Source organism: Lemur catta, chromosome 5 (assembly GCF_020740605.2).
Source record: "Lemur catta isolate mLemCat1 chromosome 5, mLemCat1.pri, whole genome shotgun sequence".
Classification (NCBI taxonomy): domain Eukaryota; kingdom Metazoa; phylum Chordata; class Mammalia; order Primates; family Lemuridae; genus Lemur; species Lemur catta.
Window position 1 is genome coordinate 30230181 of NC_059132.1, and position 18131 is coordinate 30248311.

At 53.7% G+C, this 18131-nt stretch overlaps 1 protein-coding gene across 1 annotated transcript in view; it reads right to left on the reverse strand.

Annotated features, from left to right (window-relative positions):
• Window positions 1-444: 444 nt before the first annotated feature.
• NDST1 (N-deacetylase and N-sulfotransferase 1) overlaps window positions 445-18131 on the reverse strand; it is a 42603-nt gene continuing 24916 nt past the window's right edge. Inside the window, 9 exon segments of the mRNA XM_045551379.1 lie at window positions 445-5647; window positions 6561-6663; window positions 8696-8805; window positions 9471-9641; window positions 11805-11979; window positions 14069-14192; window positions 15367-15463; window positions 16417-16599; window positions 17106-17234. Coding sequence (XP_045407335.1) covers window positions 5528-5647; window positions 6561-6663; window positions 8696-8805; window positions 9471-9641; window positions 11805-11979; window positions 14069-14192; window positions 15367-15463; window positions 16417-16599; window positions 17106-17234 — 1212 coding nt within the window. The 3' untranslated portion in view covers window positions 445-5527.

Below are 18131 nucleotides of genomic sequence, written 5' to 3' on the forward strand. Positions count from 1 at the left end.
CCCTGGAAGTGGGCCTGGGAATCTGCATTTTGGGCAAGTTCTCCAGGTGAGGTCACTGAATCCAACTCCCTCCACACCCCTAAAAGATGAGGAAAACTGAGGATCAGAAAGTAAAAGTAACCTGCCCCCCATCCCAATGTACATTAGTGGCAGAAATGGTGCTTGCCCTGACTCCCCTCAGTCCAGTGCTCCGTCCCTAGCACTTCTGAACAATCCAGCTGCCCTGGGATATGTCTCTGCTATATCTGGAAAAGCTTCAATTTGTAACCCAGTGAAAATGATCTGATTTGACCAAGTCACTGTGTGTGTGTGTATGTGTGTGTGCACGCACGTGGGGGATTGGGGGGTACAGGTTTTGGCCATGCATGCAAACACTCCTCTCTCCACCCTCCCCTGCAGGCCTTGCAAAAAAGGTCAGACAGACAGACAGACAGGACCAATGTGTACAAACAGAACCCCACTTTATTAGCAGTTAGTTCGAGATTGTACATTAATGGAGGAAGGTTCCCACCTTTAACACAACCCAAAACGGCTGGTTCGAGAGCCCTCACAGGCGAGCTGGGTAGCACCCCCTCTCCACCCCTTTGCCCACCCCCCACAAGGGAAGGAAACCTCTGCCTGCTCCCCTAGCGTGCCCCCCACCCTCTCCAGTCAGCCCTCTCCTCTCCCCAGGAAATGACATGAATTTCATGCACAAATTACAAAAGGAGCCCTCTTGCTGATAATAAAAGCTAGCACAGTCATAGAAAACCCGCTTCTCCCTCATTAGGGCCAGAAAGAGGAAGAAGAGCAGGTGGGATGAACTTAGGACAAAACACTGCCAGAGTCTCCCCCAAGCCCTTGGCATTGACCCCACATAAAGCCAATGCCTGTCCCTCGGGGGAACTAACAATCTCTGGCCGTCTGAGCCAGTGAGAGTATCGGCTCAGAGATGGCAAACCAGGGACCCAGCATTGTCTTGAGGGCCTGGGGTGGGGGGCAGGTCTGGGCCCCCATCCTCATTTCAACTAGGGCAGAGCTGCTTGCTTCCTTCCTGCACGTGTGAAAACCCCAGCTGCAGCTGTACCCCACCTGCTCATTCCACAGATGGGGAGCAGAGGCTCTGGGAGGAAGATGGCCAGGCTGCTACTAAATGCACCCAGCGGGGAGAGCTCACAGCTCCTGCCTCCCGCCTAGTGCTCTCCTCACACCGCGACTGGGGGAGGCCCTTCCCTGGTGCACCCCAGAGGCCCAGCTCTGCTCCAGTGCACAGACCACAGGCCTCCGGGAAGTGAGAACACTGGGACCATAAAACAGAGAGAGACAGAGAGAGATGCTGTGTTGGTGCCCTGTGGCCCATCCCCAGGGTCAAAGGGGGCAGCAGAGGCACTCTCAAGCCAGAGACATCTCCTTCCCAGCAGGTCCCAAGGCTGCCTGGCCCAGCCTCCTTCCAGAGAGCCCTCCATCCCTCCCTCCCAGACCCAGCCTGAAGCTGCCTTCTCCAGGGAGCCTCCCTGGCCCTCCCCTGGGCTCCTGGAGCTCTGACTGGCTCCTCTGCTGCTTTGGCACTTGGTACAGGTGACAGTGGAGGCGCATCTTAGGCAGGAGCGAAGCTGTCAAGTCAGCGCAAAAGGCAAAAACCCATGTAGCCTGAATTACCCTTGAAAACACAGGGGACAGAGGAAGTGGTCATATGACACTATGAGGGAACAATCCCACAAATCTGGAATGGGGGACTTCAACAGGACAGCAGGCCTGCTGGTCTCAAAAACGATGTCATTTAAAAACTCAATATGGGCAGAGGGAAGACTTTTCACCATTCAAGGAGATTTAAAAACCACAGGTAGAAAATTGCAATGTCTGCACCTTGACTGGAGCCTGATTCCAAAACCAGGTAAAAGCTATTTGGGGGACAATCGGGGACAATTGAATATAGACTGGAGAGCAGTTATTGTTAGGAAGTGACTTGTTGTCTTGACTGCGATGGTGGGCCAATATGTGGGAAAACGCCTAACTCTTAGGAGATGCAGGCTGAAGCATTTAGGGGTAAAGTCCCACGACCTTTGCAACATACTTTTAAACTAGGCCAGAAAAAAATATATATATGTACAGAATGAGAGAGAAACAAATGTGACAAAATGTTAATAATTTTAAATCTAGATGCTGGGTAGCCGGAGTTGATAGTAAAATGTCTGGTAAAACACTTTTGTACTCGCTCTTCCCATTAACGAGCCTGTGGGCACAACTTGTGTTGGGACCACCAACCTCTGCGGGCCAGTCCAGCCATCCAGCTTCCTTAGCTGGGCCCAGAAGCACCGACTGCTTGTATACAGGGGCTCGGAAAAGGCCCATCTTTAAGCTTCACATTCGTCCTCTGAGTGGCAAGATACTCACATCATGGAAGGTTCTAGAACCCAACAACTGAGGCGGCTGTAAGTGACACCTCCCACCTGCACCCTCCCAAGGCAAAGGCTTGTGGAGGGGGCTGCAGAGTGGATGGTGCAGTGATCTGCACAAGTTAAGCCAGTTCTCTAATTTTTTGGCCAATGCTTACAGTGAATTAGTGGACATTGAAGACCGCCCACACTGCCCCACTCACCTCTGGTCTTCTCTTCCCGGGAGGGGGCGTCTGTGTGCCCAGTAGCTGAGAGCCCCCAGGGCAGCTTATCCGCCCCCCACCCAATACCTGCAGGTCCCGGCTGTGTCTGGGCCTCGTGGGTCCTCAAGAAAGATATGTTAGTGGGAAGGGAAGTAGCAGCAGCAGTGCCCTAGACAGACGGATTTGGGACACGTGGCAAGTCCGGTCCCCAGGCTCCCTGAAGGGCCTGGGCACAAATATCTCCTCTGCTCTCGCAGGATCCCAAACCTGCCCGCTCCTTCCTGAGGCCAGAGCACAGGGAAGAGCAGCTGCCTGCCAAGGAGGGCCAGCCAGACTCTGCATTCCAAGCTCCAAGAGAAGGAAGTAGCCCCCGGGCCCAGAGGGTGGATTTCAAAATGTGGGAGCCACAAGGTCTTCACGGATCACAGAGCCCGATCCCCTCGCTGACAGGTAAGAAGTAAAGCTGTTAAGTCAGCGCAAAAGGCAAAACCCGCGCAGCCTGAACTACCCAGGGTTTGAACTACGGAAGTCGCCGCCCCTCTCCGGGAGTCTGGCTCCACGGTGCGGGCAAGAGTGTACAAGTAGATGTGCCACGCCGTCTTCGGACACCCGCTCCTCGTCCCTGCTGGGCCAACAACGCCCAGGGCTCCCAGGCTTGCAGGCCCCACTGAGAAGCGTGAGGGGACGCTGCTCTCTACACAATGAAACCACAGCGGCTGGTCCCCTGAGTGTCCAACTTTCTTCTCCAGCCCCATGGAGAACTCGAGAAAAGGGCATCGGTTCAGAACGCACCGACCGGGGCGCATGGGCTGGGGCAGGACCTCCAGGCCGGGAGAAGACGGCAACGCACATGCACACCTGGGGGTGGGGAGGCTCGAAGGCACCCTGGCTGGGAAGGAGTGGTTTGTCCCCATTTTCTGGAATGACCACGGTTGTGACTGAGGGAGGGACAGGAACCCGGCACAGAGCAGGGTCCCCAGAAGGGCTCAGAGGCAGTGTGGCATTGGAAGGAGAGCACTAGACTCGGAATCAGGGGCCTTGGGTTCAAGGCTCGGCCCTGCTCCCAGCCAGCTCCGTTTCACCCGCCAAGCAGGCCAGCTCCCCTTGCCGGGCCCGCGTCATACCCGTCGAAGGGCCCTTCCAGCCCAAGATGCTAGAGTCTTCTGAGCAAGACAGGCTCTCCAGAAAGCACTTCCCGGGTGTCAATTCAAAGCTGAACCGGCAGTTGGAGGGGGCCGGGGCTAGAGAAGCACCCCAGCCTCAGTCACTTCACATTGTTAAGGGGGGAGAGGAGCAGACCCCGATCAGAAATCAGCCCAGAAATCCCACTGTCTACAGGGGCCGGGAGGCGGTGCTGTGGGTGCCGGCGGGCACCCCAACGCCCAGAGCAGCTCCCAGCCTAGCACCATGTGAGGGAGAGGGGACGGGCCAGCTTCGGCCCCAGCTCTCCCACCCCAGCCCTGGCTGTTTCCTTTGGCCAAAATTTCCCCAGAGTCACCGGGCTTCAGGAAGCCAGATTTCCTGGAGAGAGCAGGTCTCACCACCTCTGCTCACCCAGGGTGGCCCCAGGACAGCCGCGGCACTGGGGGGAGCAAAGAGAGATCTCTCCGAGAGCACCTTCGCTCTGTCTCCTCGAGGCCCAGACACAGACAGACACGCCCTCCCTCCCTTCCACCTCATTCTCTGGCACTAAGATAGGACACCCCCTGAGACTGGGGCTTACCACCATTTTGTACGACTGAATTAAAAACAAACCCAACCAAAAAAAATATAATATATATATATACACATTATATATATATATATATATATATATATATATATATAAAAAACACAGTGCGACCCCAGCACCCAGGGTATAAACTCTGGCACCAAGAAAAAAAAAAAACAAAATATTAAAATACTTTAGCTTCTTAGTATTTGGGAGGTTAAGGGGGTCTCTGGAAACCCTCAGCCACAGGAAGCTGGGGCAGAGCAGCGGCCGGCGTCTCACCAGCTCTGCCCGCGTCTGCCAGGAGCCGAGGCTGGGGGTGTGGGGGCGCGTCTGTACAGGGGAACACGCATCCTGGCAGACTCCTGCACCGCCTCGGTCTTTTGCCACAGGAAATACCACGCACGTCATGCCCCAGGGTGAAGCAGGGGTCCAGCTGAGGCCTGGGTCTCTGGGCCCAAATGGCACGCCAGTGCCCCGGGGCCCTGCAGGAGGCCTTGGGGACTGGGTGGATACTGTAGGAACCAGACAGTCTTTCCCCAAAACGGGAAGGTGAGATGCGAAGGTGCGAACCGGACGAGGAGGTTCATAGTTCTCTCGAGGTGGCCACCCTCACATCCAGCCCAGGGACTGACTCTGGGTACCCAGCCGACCCCTTTGAAGAGCCTGGCTCGAAACAAGTCAGGGAAGCGTCCAGTCTCTCTCCCTGGTTTGGCAAAAGGACCGGCTGGGCGCTTCTCCCTTATTGTCAGAGGACAGGGAAAATATGGCAGCTAATACTGAGGGGACGCCCTGCGGGAGCAGGGAGTGACGGGATGAAGGAGAGGGGAGGGTTGGGAGAACACAGTGAGGAACAGAAAAGAGAGTTTGTGGACTCCCCTACCAGGCAGTGGCCGTCCACCAACAGGAAGTGGCCATCCACCAACAGGAAGTGGCCATCCACCAACAGGAAGTGGCCGTCCACCAACAGGCAGTGGCCTCCCCAGGAAAGGCTGTGAACAGAATGGACCTCCGGTGGCTGGGAGGTCCTGTGGGCCACAGACCCAGCAGTGGGTGCTCTGAGGCGCTTGTGGACCTGCCTGGGCTCTTCTCCCGGCCCCACGTGGGCTGCAGCAGAGTATTGCTCCTAAGTGCTTGGCCGGCCCGGCCCGCTCCCCACTCCGCAGGTCAGTCTGGCTCAGCGTGCGGCGGGACGTCCCTGCCATCACAAACATTCAGTCTGGCTGTGGTGGCCACGGCTACCTGGTGTTCTGGAGGTCCTCCCGCAGCCAGGTGGGCAGTGTCTGGCCCATCTTGTACAGCAGCTTGGAAAGCTCGATGTTATGGTCCCGGTAATAGTCCTTCAGGAAGGCTCGGGACTGTAACGGGAAGGAAAGCTCAGATCGCGGTGACGTGCTGACTCAAGAGTGACCCCCTCTTCAAAACCACCACTCTGCTGGCACCATCCCATACACCTCTTAATTATTCCCAATTGTCTTCTAAATGGTAGCTTCCAACAGAAAACTCCTGTGTAGCAGGAGCACCAAAATATAGCCCACAAGGTCAAAATTCTTGTGACAGGGAGAAAAGAGAGAGAATTAATCAAAACCAGAGGCAAACAGGAAAAGGGAAACACCACAAGATTCAGTCTGTGACCTTGCCCCTTGTTTCTGCACATGCTGTTCTGTCCTCAAGAATGGCCTATCCTCCCATTCCATGGTCCTAATCCTATGGGCTGAACCCCATCCTTCCAGGGCCAACTCCGGAGACTGCCACCCCTCCTCTGAGAAGCCTTCTTTACCTCGCCCAGCTGCAAGTGACATCCCCTTGCTCTCAATTCCCAGAGCACTCGTGTGCCCCTCTTACTGCTCGAAGCACTCTCTGCCTTGTATTCTATTGTACTCAGTGGCACGTGTGACTCCTCTCCTAGACTAGGAGTTCCCTGAAGGCAGAGACCATGTCTGACATCCTCACGACCCCCTTCTATGATCAGCCCACTGCGCTCCAGCCTGGGAGGCAGAGTGAGACCCCACTGACTCAAACTGTACAAAAGCAGTACATGTAACCAAAATATGTGTACCACCGTAATGTTCTGAAATTAAAAAAAAAAAAAACCCCACAGCACTCAGCCCTTAGTAGAAGATAATAAATACTTGTTTGACTAACTCAGTTCTGACCCATGTCCCGGCCCATATTTCCTCCTCTTAAGGATACTGTCCAAGAAAAGGCTCCTCCCATTCAGAGACCCCTCCCATGCATGCAGCTGCCACGGGCAGTATGTCCACCACTTACATCCAAGTCCATCTCTGGGTATTTCCGGCCCTTGCTTTTGCCCAGACACTTGGTTTTTCCTCCTTCGAGCAGTTGGCACCAAAATCCTTTCTTTGGATCAAACCTGCGGGGCGGGGGGAAGCCTCTGGATGAGAGCTGGCCCAGCCCATCCTCTTCCCACCTTATGGCAATGCTCACGCACCCCAGGAATGGCAGAGCCCAGCTCAGGGAATCTACTCCCCTGCGCACACGCTTGAACCCGTGCTGATCGGGTGGGCTCCTATTTGCCGTCTGTCAGCCCACACTCTTCCCTGGGCAACACCAAACACGCCTGCCCTTCTTCCCAGCAAAGGGCATCTCACATACTCTGAGCCTTCTCTGGGCTGTGCAGCCTTCTCTGACAGGAAATGAACACTTTCCTATCCTTCATTGTTCTGGGAAATCTTTTCCGAGCATTCTCTAATTCAGTGGTATGTAACTTTTTTTTTTTTTTTTTTTTTTACCCAAGAAGCCTTCTTTACCCCTCCCAGCTTCAAGTGACAACAGGGAAGAAAAAAGCTCAGTAAAGATTCTTTTGCTTTTTAATAAACTGCATCTTTATCAAGAAATGCAATATCTGTCTTTTTTTTATTTTTATTTTTTTATTTTTCTGGAGACAGAGTCTCATTCTGTACCCTGGGCTAGAGTGCCGTAGCATCAGCCTAGCTCACAGCAACCTCAAACTCCTGGGCTTAAGCGATCCTACTGCCTCAGCCTCCCGAGTAGCTGGGACTACAGGCGTGTGCCACCACACCAGGCTAATTTTTTTATTTTTAGTAGAGACAGTCTTGCTCTGGCTCAGACTAGTCTCGAACTCCTGAGCTCAAGTGATCCTCCTGCCTCAGCCTCCCAGAGTGCTAGGATTACAGGCGTGAGCCACTGCGCCCGGCCAAGAAATACAGTATCAGCAGCTGCACTTAAGCACGCCTATCACTTGAGAGTTTCGTTTTTTGGAGTAACTTTCAGAAATGACAGGGCAAGACTGCCTTCTGTATCCAACATCATGCTCCCTCCAAAGGCATTTTGGGGATATGAGATCTGAAGCTGTCATGGAGGGGAGGCATATTGGTATCAGAATCCAGCCCAGGTCAGGAGGCATTAGGACACTCCTGAGCATGAGGACATCAGGAAAACAGAATTCACAATCTGGCAGGTGAAAGAGAGGGACTTCTGAATGGGTCACAGGATAGGCATAGATGATGATGACGATGACGATGACAATGACAAAGACAATAGCAGCCACCATTTATTGAGCCCTTAGGACATGCCAGGCACGGAGCTAAGAGCTTCACATGCATGCTTTCATTCAATTCAGTGACCCTCCGGAGATAAGAATTATCATCTTATCCTCAACTTACTTACAGATGATGACAGCGAAGCTGGAAAGGCTAAGGAAATGGACCTGGGACCCTAACGCAGGCGTCCCTGACACCACAGCCCACGCCCTTGGCAGGTGCCCCTTTCTGCCTCAAGGGGCAGGGCTGATTTCCCTCCCTTTTCCACCTTCACCTTCCACGACAGTGAGAAAGGAAGGCTCTCACTGCAAGGCTTTCCCAAGAATGGAGTCAGGGATGGTGACTCCATTCCTCCTTCTCTTGAGGCCCCTCATCCAGCCTGACTTGTGACAGTTCTGGAAGGCAGCGTCTCCTGGCCCTGAGCCCCTGCAGTGCAGACGGGCGCTTATGCATCATGGGAGGGCATTTTCAGTGCACTTGTACCAGGTTCTGAGTGAAGGAGATTATCAGCCACAACAATTACATGTGTAGTTTTCTTTTCCTGAAATTGTATTTTAAGTCAAAATCTAATGCTAAGAATGCCTGTGGGAATTGGGGCTGCTCACTGCTGGTCTAACTTATTTAGATAAAACACTCTAAAAACGTTCAGCCCAGACTGAAGAGAACACCCCAGGATGGGCTGAATAGAGTAGGACAGATTAATTACTTGCTTTTGTCTTAAGTTGATACCTTTATTAGTATGACTTCAGTCATATTAATAAAATTTCATACTTGCTGACTAACGAACCTGTGTCTTTCCCATAATTACTCAAGCCTTTGGCTTTCTGGCCCAGGTGACTGATCAAGGAAATTGCCCTGCTGAAAGGCCAAGACAACACTCACGCCAAAGTTTTGTGGTAGTCAATGGTGTTGGTCACCCCAAGAAACTTCTGCACCGTGTCCATCACTTTGGCAGGTTCTGTTCGCAGCAGTTTGCCATCCAAGACCAGAATCTGGGAAGAAGGAAAGAGAGAAAGGTGATCTGGACCTGCTTCCACTCTAGCGGCAAACAGGGACAGCAGGCATGGCAGCAGGCACGGGCCTGCTTACAAACTTGGGACCCTGCCCTCTCTAGAATCTGGTTCTTCCTCTGCAGTTGGATAACAGGTATCTCCGAGCCTCAGTCCTCTGTGGTCTAACTCCCTGCCAGCTTCCCCTGCCCGATGTCATCCTCTCTTAGAATTTAAGCTACAACCAAAACCCTGCCTGGCCCTCATAGCCATGCATCTCTCTTCCAGCCTCTCTCCGAGCTTCCGACCCACGTGTCTCCTGCTCAGATGCTCCAAGTGTTTCCCTAAAAGGCCTCCTGTGATCTAGCCCCTGCCTGCCCCTCCAACCAGGTTCTCCTTCCCAGCCTCTTCGCTCCCAGCTGCCTACCCCAGGGATTTCTGGTCCCCTTAGGGCTCCAGAGCCTATGGTGATGGGACATGGGCTTGGGGAGTTCTCACGTAACAACCTGGGGATAAACAGGGCTAAAACCTTTTTAGAGACCCAAAGGTCTAACTCTCCAGTGAGGGCGTTTGTGGCCCCGGGACTGGTGAGAGAGGCCCTGGGCTTTCTGCTAGCTAAGCAAGCCAGCACTGTGATTGCCTCCCAAGGGTCAGGGACAGGCAGCTACCTGGTTGGCGTGAAAGGCGCTGAGCCAGCGCTCGATGTGGGTGGCGTACCAGCCGGGGACCAAGCAGCGGTTCTGGAGGGTGCGCAGCTTTGATGACGCATCTGGGCCAGCCGTGATCACCTCATGGAAGGTGTACTTCAGGGCCACTGGGTCATCATGGGCTCGCTGGTGCTGCAGGCAAGGGGAGAAGGTCGGCATGTCACAGGGAAGGCACAAAGGAAGTGGCCTTTGTGGGATACCATGAGGTGGACAGATCCTGGGCTGGAACCAGGAGCTCTGGGTTCAAATCCTGGCTCTGCCTCTCTGCCGTCCGGCCTCAGGGAAGCCACTGGGCCCAGAGGCCCCGTTTCCCCATCTCTGCAAGACGGGAGTTGGACTAAACCAGGGCTTATAACAAAGATCGGTCATTTGTACCCCATCTCTGTCTTTCCTGCCACATCCACAAACCACTTGTATGTGCCAATGTCAACATAATTCTCTTTATACTGACTCACTTTTCTTTTTCACAAAAATTTATTTCAAAAGAAAACTCAATATCACCTCCATAAACAGAAAACTAGGCTCAGTTATCACATATAGAACACAACCATCCATAAATGCAGAAAAACAAAGCATTGTTCTCAAACTCCAGCCAGATACAAATGTCTGCTACAGCCCCGGAACCCAAAGCTTATACTCTCTTTATTGAAAACAGAGCTTAGCAGTGTTAGAAAGGACAAAAGAGCCACTTGAACCAAACTGAGCATTTTTCCTTTCTGAAATCAGAAGGATTGGGAAAGAACTGTAAACAGGAAGCTGCTAAATCTGAACCACCTAAACTAATGCCACGGATCATGAGAATCTGCAGAATTCTTGAAGTCCAGAGTTGGGGCAAGACCCTCACCAGGAAAACTCCTCCACCAAGGATCCCACACAGCCCAGGGCAGCGGCAATAATGGTGCACAGCAGCCTCCTCTTCATTCTGACCTCCTTCTGAGACAGCCCACCACCATCCTTCCAGCATCTTCCTAGACCCTCCTGGTGGGAACTAGTCTCTTCTCCTTATCTCCCTCACCCCTCTCGACTGTGTACAGAAGAAAGAATAGGGTCTTAGATTTAGAAGACCTGGATTCACCATGCCACTGCGTGAAACTTGCTGAATGCTGGTTTTCTCATCTGCAAGGGGACACACAAACCCCTCCAGCAGATAGCTCTCAGCTCATCGCCAGGAGGTGGGGCACATGGCATGGCAGAAGAGAGAAATGCCCTGTGAGTGTTTCTGAGGTTTTTTTTCCCCTAAAGAAAAGGCCCACAGGAAAGGGCTCAGGGCATAAACAGAAGCCCTGGGGTGTAAGAGGGAGCGAGGGCTTCCCCATCAGGCTCCAGGAGTGACAGGAGGGGGAGAGAGTCCTGTGGGACCAGGAGCAAAGAGCTTCTGCACCTGCCTCCTGCCAGCACTGCAGGGGACACGGTGACGCCCCAGACAGGAGCAGCCACTGAAGGACCCAAGTGAGAGGCCCAAAATGGGGCAGGAAGCTACCAGAAGTGGCCCAGCCTGAAGGGGCCTTCCTAACCAGGACAGTGGGCACCTCCCAGGTGACCGTGGGCTAAAGCCCAGGTGCCCCCAACGCCAGGAAGATGCCCAGTCTGCTGGGTTGATGAGGATGGTCAGGACTTTGGCCTTGGACAACAGGGCGGCTGCCTGCTAGGGCGCCACTTCTGAATCAAAGTGCTCAGCAGTGTGGCATAGTCCCAGGAAGACTGACAGCCAGGGGAGGGACTTGCTCCCACCCCTACAAAAGGCCTCAAAGTGTTCCTTTAAGCCCAGGGGGCTGGCACTCAGAATAAATTAATTCAGGTCATAGAAGTTAAAGAAAGTTCCGCTTCTTACGTGTCTCAAGCAGGGAGTAGGAGTCATACCTCTAGCATGTACCGCAGTCCAGGTAACCGCCTTACCTGAGCAGGGGTTTGCACCCTCCACTGAGATGGCAGGTCCTGTGTCTCGTCCCCCGAGCTCCCACCCTACCCCACCCCAGCGTGCAGCAAGGAAGCCGCAGTCGGCACGAGCCCAGACCACTGTTCACCTAGTCTACGCTTCAAGGTTCACCCAGGCCCCACCTCTTGCCGGTGCCAGAATCAGGGCAGGACCACACGTGAAGCTTGGCTTTGCCATCAATTTCTGCCTGTGTCCTCGACCAGGGGATTCTGTTCTTACCCACCACCACATTCCAGGTACCTCACGCACAGCCCGCATACAGTAGGTGCTTAATAAGTATTTATTGAGTGAATGAGTATCTGATTGTCAGACCGAGCCCCGCACCCCCCACTTAGAGAGACCACCCCAGCCCCGCTCACCTGGTACCAGGAATAGGCCCGGTCTGCTGGGTTGATGAGGATGGTCAGGACCTTGGCCTTGGGCAAAAGGGCTGCTGCCCGCCGGGGCGCCACTTCTGAATCAAAGTAGTTGGCGCTTTTCTCAAAGTAGAAGTCAGAGGTGGTGTTGGAAGGGATAGGGAAGAACTCCATGTACCTGCAGGAAGCCCAGAGAGCGGGGCTCACAGGCAAGACTCATGAGGAAGGGGCCTGGGGAAGGCAGCACGAGAGCGTGAGGGTCGCTGCGGGTAGAGCTTCCCCAGAACGCAAGCGGGGCACACGGCTCCCAATCCAACAAGGGCTCACTCTGGCGGGATTCTAGAGGGGAATGGCCACTGGGCAGTCTCCCTGTTCCAAATTCATTGCTTTGCAGGGGACGCTGTGGGGTCTGGAGGGTCTGAAGGCTCATAGGTGTGCCACAGGCTGCAGGGCACGGGGAGGGGGGTTGTCATTCAGTCCCAAACCCCGGGATCCTGCCGGCCGCCCTGCTATGCTCCTGCAGCTACGTGCACAGGGCTCTAACTCTCTCTGCCTCCAGGGGGCGCGCTGGGGCTCAGAGCGGCTCTGTGGCTGGCTGACCAGGCGGGCCAGTGCTGGGAGGAGGGAGGCCCCCTTCTCCCTCCAGAGGGCGGGGTTTCTTTCCTGACCTGGGATGGCACTTTCTAGGCTGTCACTGAGGACCAGGAGACAAGAGGGGGTCACCTACTGCCACCCACATCCCCTTCCCCAGCCTGTGGTGAGTGAGCACAGCTTTCCAGACTAAGGCTCATACCCCACCTGGCGTGATGGGTGGGGTATGGCATTAGTACCCTCTGGATTAAAGACCATCTGAAAACAAAAATACTCTAGACCCTCCTGAGGGCACCTGTTTATGCAAAATTGGAGTACAACTCCAGGGGGTTTGTGGGAAGCAAAGACCACCCTATTTAAGGTTGTAGGATCCCTCCTGTATCCCGGGAAACAGGGTTTCCCCAGGGTGGCCCCAGGGACCCCCTTTATCAGAGTCACCTGGGGGCTTGTTAGGTTCCCATGCCCCCTCTAGAACCTACCTACAAAATCAAAACCTCAGGAATGGGGCCAAGGAATCGCACTCTCTCTCATCTTTCTGAATTGTCTTTGTACATCCACAACCTTTTGCTTGGAATATCTAAATTGAGAAAACTCCAAAAACAGAAGCTTTGTTTCCTAAGTTTGTAGCAAAGCCATTTGGCAGCAAAACCTGACGTGTTAATATCTTACTTAGTGTCAATATGCACACACTTTGCTACAGACATGGTAAGGTACTTGCCAGTGGGTGCTGCCCCAGGCGCTGCTGAACATGTTGCTAAATACATGGTTTCATACCACACCACCTCTCTAAAATCTGGAAAATGTTGACTTCCAATAACACACCTGGGCACAAAGGGTTTTAGATAAGAGATTGTGGACATGTTAGAGATACAGATGGATGGATGGATGGATGGACGGATGGATGGATACATAGATAGATACACAGGCAGACAGACAGATGGATGGAAAGACAGATAAAAGAGAAGTACACACGGAAAAAAAATAGAACAAATAGAAGGCCCACAATCTCTCCACCCAGGTAACCCACTAACATAGAATAAATAAATAATGGTAAGATACGCACAAGATTTAAAAAGGCAAACAGTAGAGAAAAGATGCAAGCTGAAAAACTGGAGAGGAAACACTGGCCCCCACACCCTTCAGGTAACCTCTGCTGACAGGTTCTGGTGGGAAGCCACCATTTTCACCACCTCCCTAGGTGACACCTTAAGGCTGGCAAGCTGCCTCTGAGGGACCCACCAGGACACCTGCTCCACCACCAGCCACATGCAGGCTACATGCAATGGGAAGGGCCAGCTCACACGATGGGAAGGGTCAGACATTTGTACTTTAGGCCCTGCTCTGTCCCCAGCAGACCCGGGGACCTTGGGCAAGTCCCTCTCCTCCCCTAGGACTCAGGATGTTTCTATGCAAAAAAGGGAGGAGTGGACTCAGACTTCAGCAGTCTCTGGCCCAGGTGACAAGGCAAAGGTGCAAAGGGCTTCCTCCTCAAGCGTCCTGTCTGTGACAACATTCTCATGCCATGACTCAGGGTCACCGTGCTTTGTCCCTGTTTACAGGAACTTTAGCTGCGTGTGAGTAAGCACCAGCTGCTTCCTGCCGCGGCCACAGCCGGCCCCCTGGGAAGGCTCCATGATGGCCTTCCCATCCTGCTATGGACAGAAAGGCCCACTCACCAGTCGATGCCTTTGTGATAGTTGTGGCCGTTAAAAAACTGGATCTCCTCAAAGGTCTCTGAGCTGGGGTAGTTGCTGCTTAGGTCCGGGTGCATGCCCAGGAACAGGTAGAGAGCTGTGGTGCCTATGGGGAGGGGAGGCGGCTGAGACCCAGAGCCCAGCTCCCAACGAAAAGAAAGCATCTGGGTCTGGGCCTAGCTCTCCATTGTCCACTGGAAGATCCTGGGAAAGTCTCTTTCCTTCTCTGGGTCTTAGTTTCATCATCGGTATAACGAAGGAACTATACTAAATCCAGGATGGCAAACACATAGCATGCATGTGGACACCCTAACTCCTGTACGCACTGCAGACATCACTAATCCATCACAGCATTCTTCATCACTAAACAAAGACTTGGCCTCCGAATCCTTCTCACCACTGTACTCCACAGCCATGCCCAACTGATTGCTGTCTCCCCAGAATCCCTGAACTAGATGCTTTCTGGTGGTCCTTTCCAGCTCCGAACCTCTGTCCTCTCTGGCACTTGGGAGGAACTCATGACCCTCCAGTTCTGCTAATGTAAAATTCTTAAAGACCTAAGAAATCTAGCTCCAATGTCTCCTATTTTGGGTGCCCCACCCCCACCCCATGCTCCCTACCCTAGCTCCTCCTTGGGGAGTTCATTCATTCCCTGTGATGTGAATCTACGGTTTATATGTTATAATGAGAGGGCCCAGAAGAGAAAGAGGCTATAGAGTTTGGCAATTAAAAGTATAAGCTTTGGGGTCACAGAGACCAGGGTTCAAGACCTGGAACTGCCATTACCTAATTAAATGTGTTAAGGGAAGTCACTTAACTTCTCTGAGCCTCGAGTTTCTTGGCTATAAAATGGGAGCACCCATTTGTGCCTTGCAGGGTTGTGTGGATGGCAAATGCTTGGCCAAATACTTCTTCCTGCACCTCTGGCAGACATGACTAGTTGATCATAGTACTCTTTGCACTGAACTGCTTTTGCCTGGCCCTGCTTAAACTTGCAGAGCAGCTGACCTGGGCTTCTCTGCCTAGACTCAGAGACTCCCAGGAGGACACAGGGAAAGCTCCCCAAGGCTGCAATTCAGGAAAAATAGGAGAGTTCCATGCCCACCCTCTACCCCCTTCCCACCTCCATACTGAAAGGCAATTCACCCCAACTTCACTCCTACTTCCTGGGAAAGAGGGAGCAGATTACTGGGGAGTGGGCAAGGGTGAGGTGCTCTCCAGCATTCTGTGGCTGAGACAGCAGGCAGTGGGGGAAGTTGGGCCAAGAACAAGAGACCTACCTGTTTTCTGGGGGCCGATGATGAGGAGCTTCGGGAAGCGGTCACAAGTCTTCTCTTTGGACCAGATGTCTTTGTGGCGTTTGTCCTCACAGGGATCCTAAAACAACAGTGGAAGGGAAGTGAGGGTGCCCAAGAACCCAGTGGATGGACTCCCACTGCACACAGATATGTGGCTTCGACAGCCCTGACTGGCATATTACCTACATGTGTCCTTGTCACAGCCCCACCTCCAGACACGGAGTGGCTGACGTGTCCCCCAAAGAACCTGGAAAATAGGAACTCACGAGCACTTGTTGAATTTAACTGAACAAGCTGCGTCTGACCAGGAGTCTGCAAACTTTTCCTATAGAGCTTAGTAAATCTTTTAGTAAAAGTTTAGTAAATATTTTAGGCTTTGGCTACTATCCAGTGTCTATTGCAACAACCCAGCTTTGCTATTATACCATGAAAGCAGCCACAGACAGTACATACAACAAGGAGTGTGGCTGTGTTCCAATAAACTTTTATTTACAAAAACAGACCACAGCCTGGATTTAGCCCGGAAGTCATGGTTTGTGGACCCCTGGTCTGAACTGTGAGACCAATTCCAGCTTCTGGTTCCAGTTTTTAACAGTCCCTAGGTGCAGACTTTCCCAAGAACTATCTCCAAACCCTCCCATCAGTCCCCTTCCCAGTAGCTCAGAGCCTGCTGGAGTTAGAAGGGGACATAGTGATTATCAAAGAGTCTAACTGAGGCAGGGCAATCGCTTTCTACATGTCACCTATATTGTGTTCACTTGGTTTTTGAACAGTTTTTCCCAAGGCTGTGCATGAGTGTGCATGCATGTGGGTCTGTGTGGGGAGGTGTGTACATGTATATACATGTACACATATGTTTGCATGGGAGCAAGTGCACCCACACTGGTGAGCAAATGTGCACCTGAGTTTACATTCAAGAGAGAGTTGGGGGGGGGGGGGGGCCGAGCCTTGAGCCCGTGCCTGGATCACATGCCTGTGAGCAGTGGGCATTCCACCCCTGCAGCAAGGTGCCCAGGCTGCCCGGCCCCCCACCTGCCAGAGCGGGTCCTTCTCCTCGGAGAAGATCTGGAAGTACTTCTGGGCCAGCTGCACCGGGGGCAGCGTCTGCAGCCGGAGGTTGGTCCAGGAGTGCAGGAAGCGCACCAGGTGCTTGAAGGTGTACAGGCCCAGGCGGTCGTTCCCGTAGTTGGACAGGTGTGTCATGAAGATGCTGATCTGCTCCAGGGGAGGCGAGGAGGGAGGCAGGGGCTGGTCAGCATCTGAGCCACCCTCACCCCACCTCTGACCCTTCTGACCCTACCTCAGCATGCAGGGCTGCCCAATGACCAGGGCAAGGTACCCTGGGGCCACCAACAAACTCGCTCTATGACCTTGGACTGGACATAGCCAGGTGTGAACCCAGAAATGGGACGTGGACCTGATGTGGGAGCTATTTGTGTTTTGTTTTGTAAATCAGGGGAGGGGCGGGGGGGCAGGAAAGGGAACATGCACAAAAATGCTAACACTTCTGTATTAAAGTTAAACAAGCAAGCTCTGAATCTTTAGCCAAGGTCATACAGCAGGGGCAGGACATGGCCAGGGCTCAGGGGAGAGCAGGTCTCCCAACTGCCAGTCCCTCCCTCGCGCCTCTCCGCCCTTTCCCGGCTCCGGAAAGCCTGCGTCGGACGCAGACGGGCTGTCCAGCTGCCCCCGCACCACCAGCCACGCTGTGGAGCACTCACAGGATTGAGGAGCACGGTGAGGAAGAGTTCGCCCCCATTGATGATCTTGTCCAGCTCGCTGGAGCCGCCAGGGTACTCGTTGTAGAAGATGGTGTGTGTGAAGAGGCCGCAGGTCTGCCTCGGGAGGACCTGGGGATGGGGTGGGCACGAGGAGCTATGCGTCTCCGGGCATGGGCGGTGGCGGGAGGACGCTTCCTCAGGAGAAGGGCCAGGGTGTCTCCTCAGAAGGGCGGCCTCCACGTGGCCACCCAGCCCCCAAAGACCCTCCGCAGCCTTCGCTCGACATTCCCCCGAGTGAGCCACAGGCCCTCGCTGCTTTACCAACTTCACTGCTATTCTCTGCACAAAATGAGCAGGCCCAAAAGTAACCGAGTGGGGATGTTTCTGGAAAGTTGGACCATTCGTGGCAAGGATCCCTGGTCCTCTCTAAAGCAGTTCCTGGGTGCACCCTACAAGCCCCCTCACAGCATTGGAACCTCGCTGGTGGCCTTGTGGTCACGCTCTGGCTTAGCGTTTGTTGTCTGTCTTCCCTCAGGAAACTGTGGGCTCCAAGGGAGCAGGGAACACGCCTGCCTTGTCACCAACTCATCCCCGGAGCTCACATGAGTACCGAGGAGGACAGTGGCTGGGTGGGTGGGTGCATGAAGGCACAAACCTGGCCTTCCCACAGCTGCCCACCCGACCGGGGACAACTCACCCTCCCTGCGCCTCAGGCTAAAATCCTTACAGTCATGCTCAACTCCCCTCTCCCCCCCACACCCTATCTCCCAGGCCTCGAACACACTGGCTCTAACCGTTCCAAGTCCAGAATGTGACCATGCACCAGCACTGTGCCCCGGGTCCAACTGCAGTGCTTCCCAACCGGTCCCCTGCTTCAACCCTCATCCCCCAACGGTCTCTGCTCCACACAACAGCCAGAGGATAGAAGTTCTTTTAAAAGACCAGTCAGACCATGCTCCATCCAAAACCTTCCCATCTCAGACTAAAAGGTGAAGTCCATCCGCTGGCTGGCCTTACGTGGCCCTA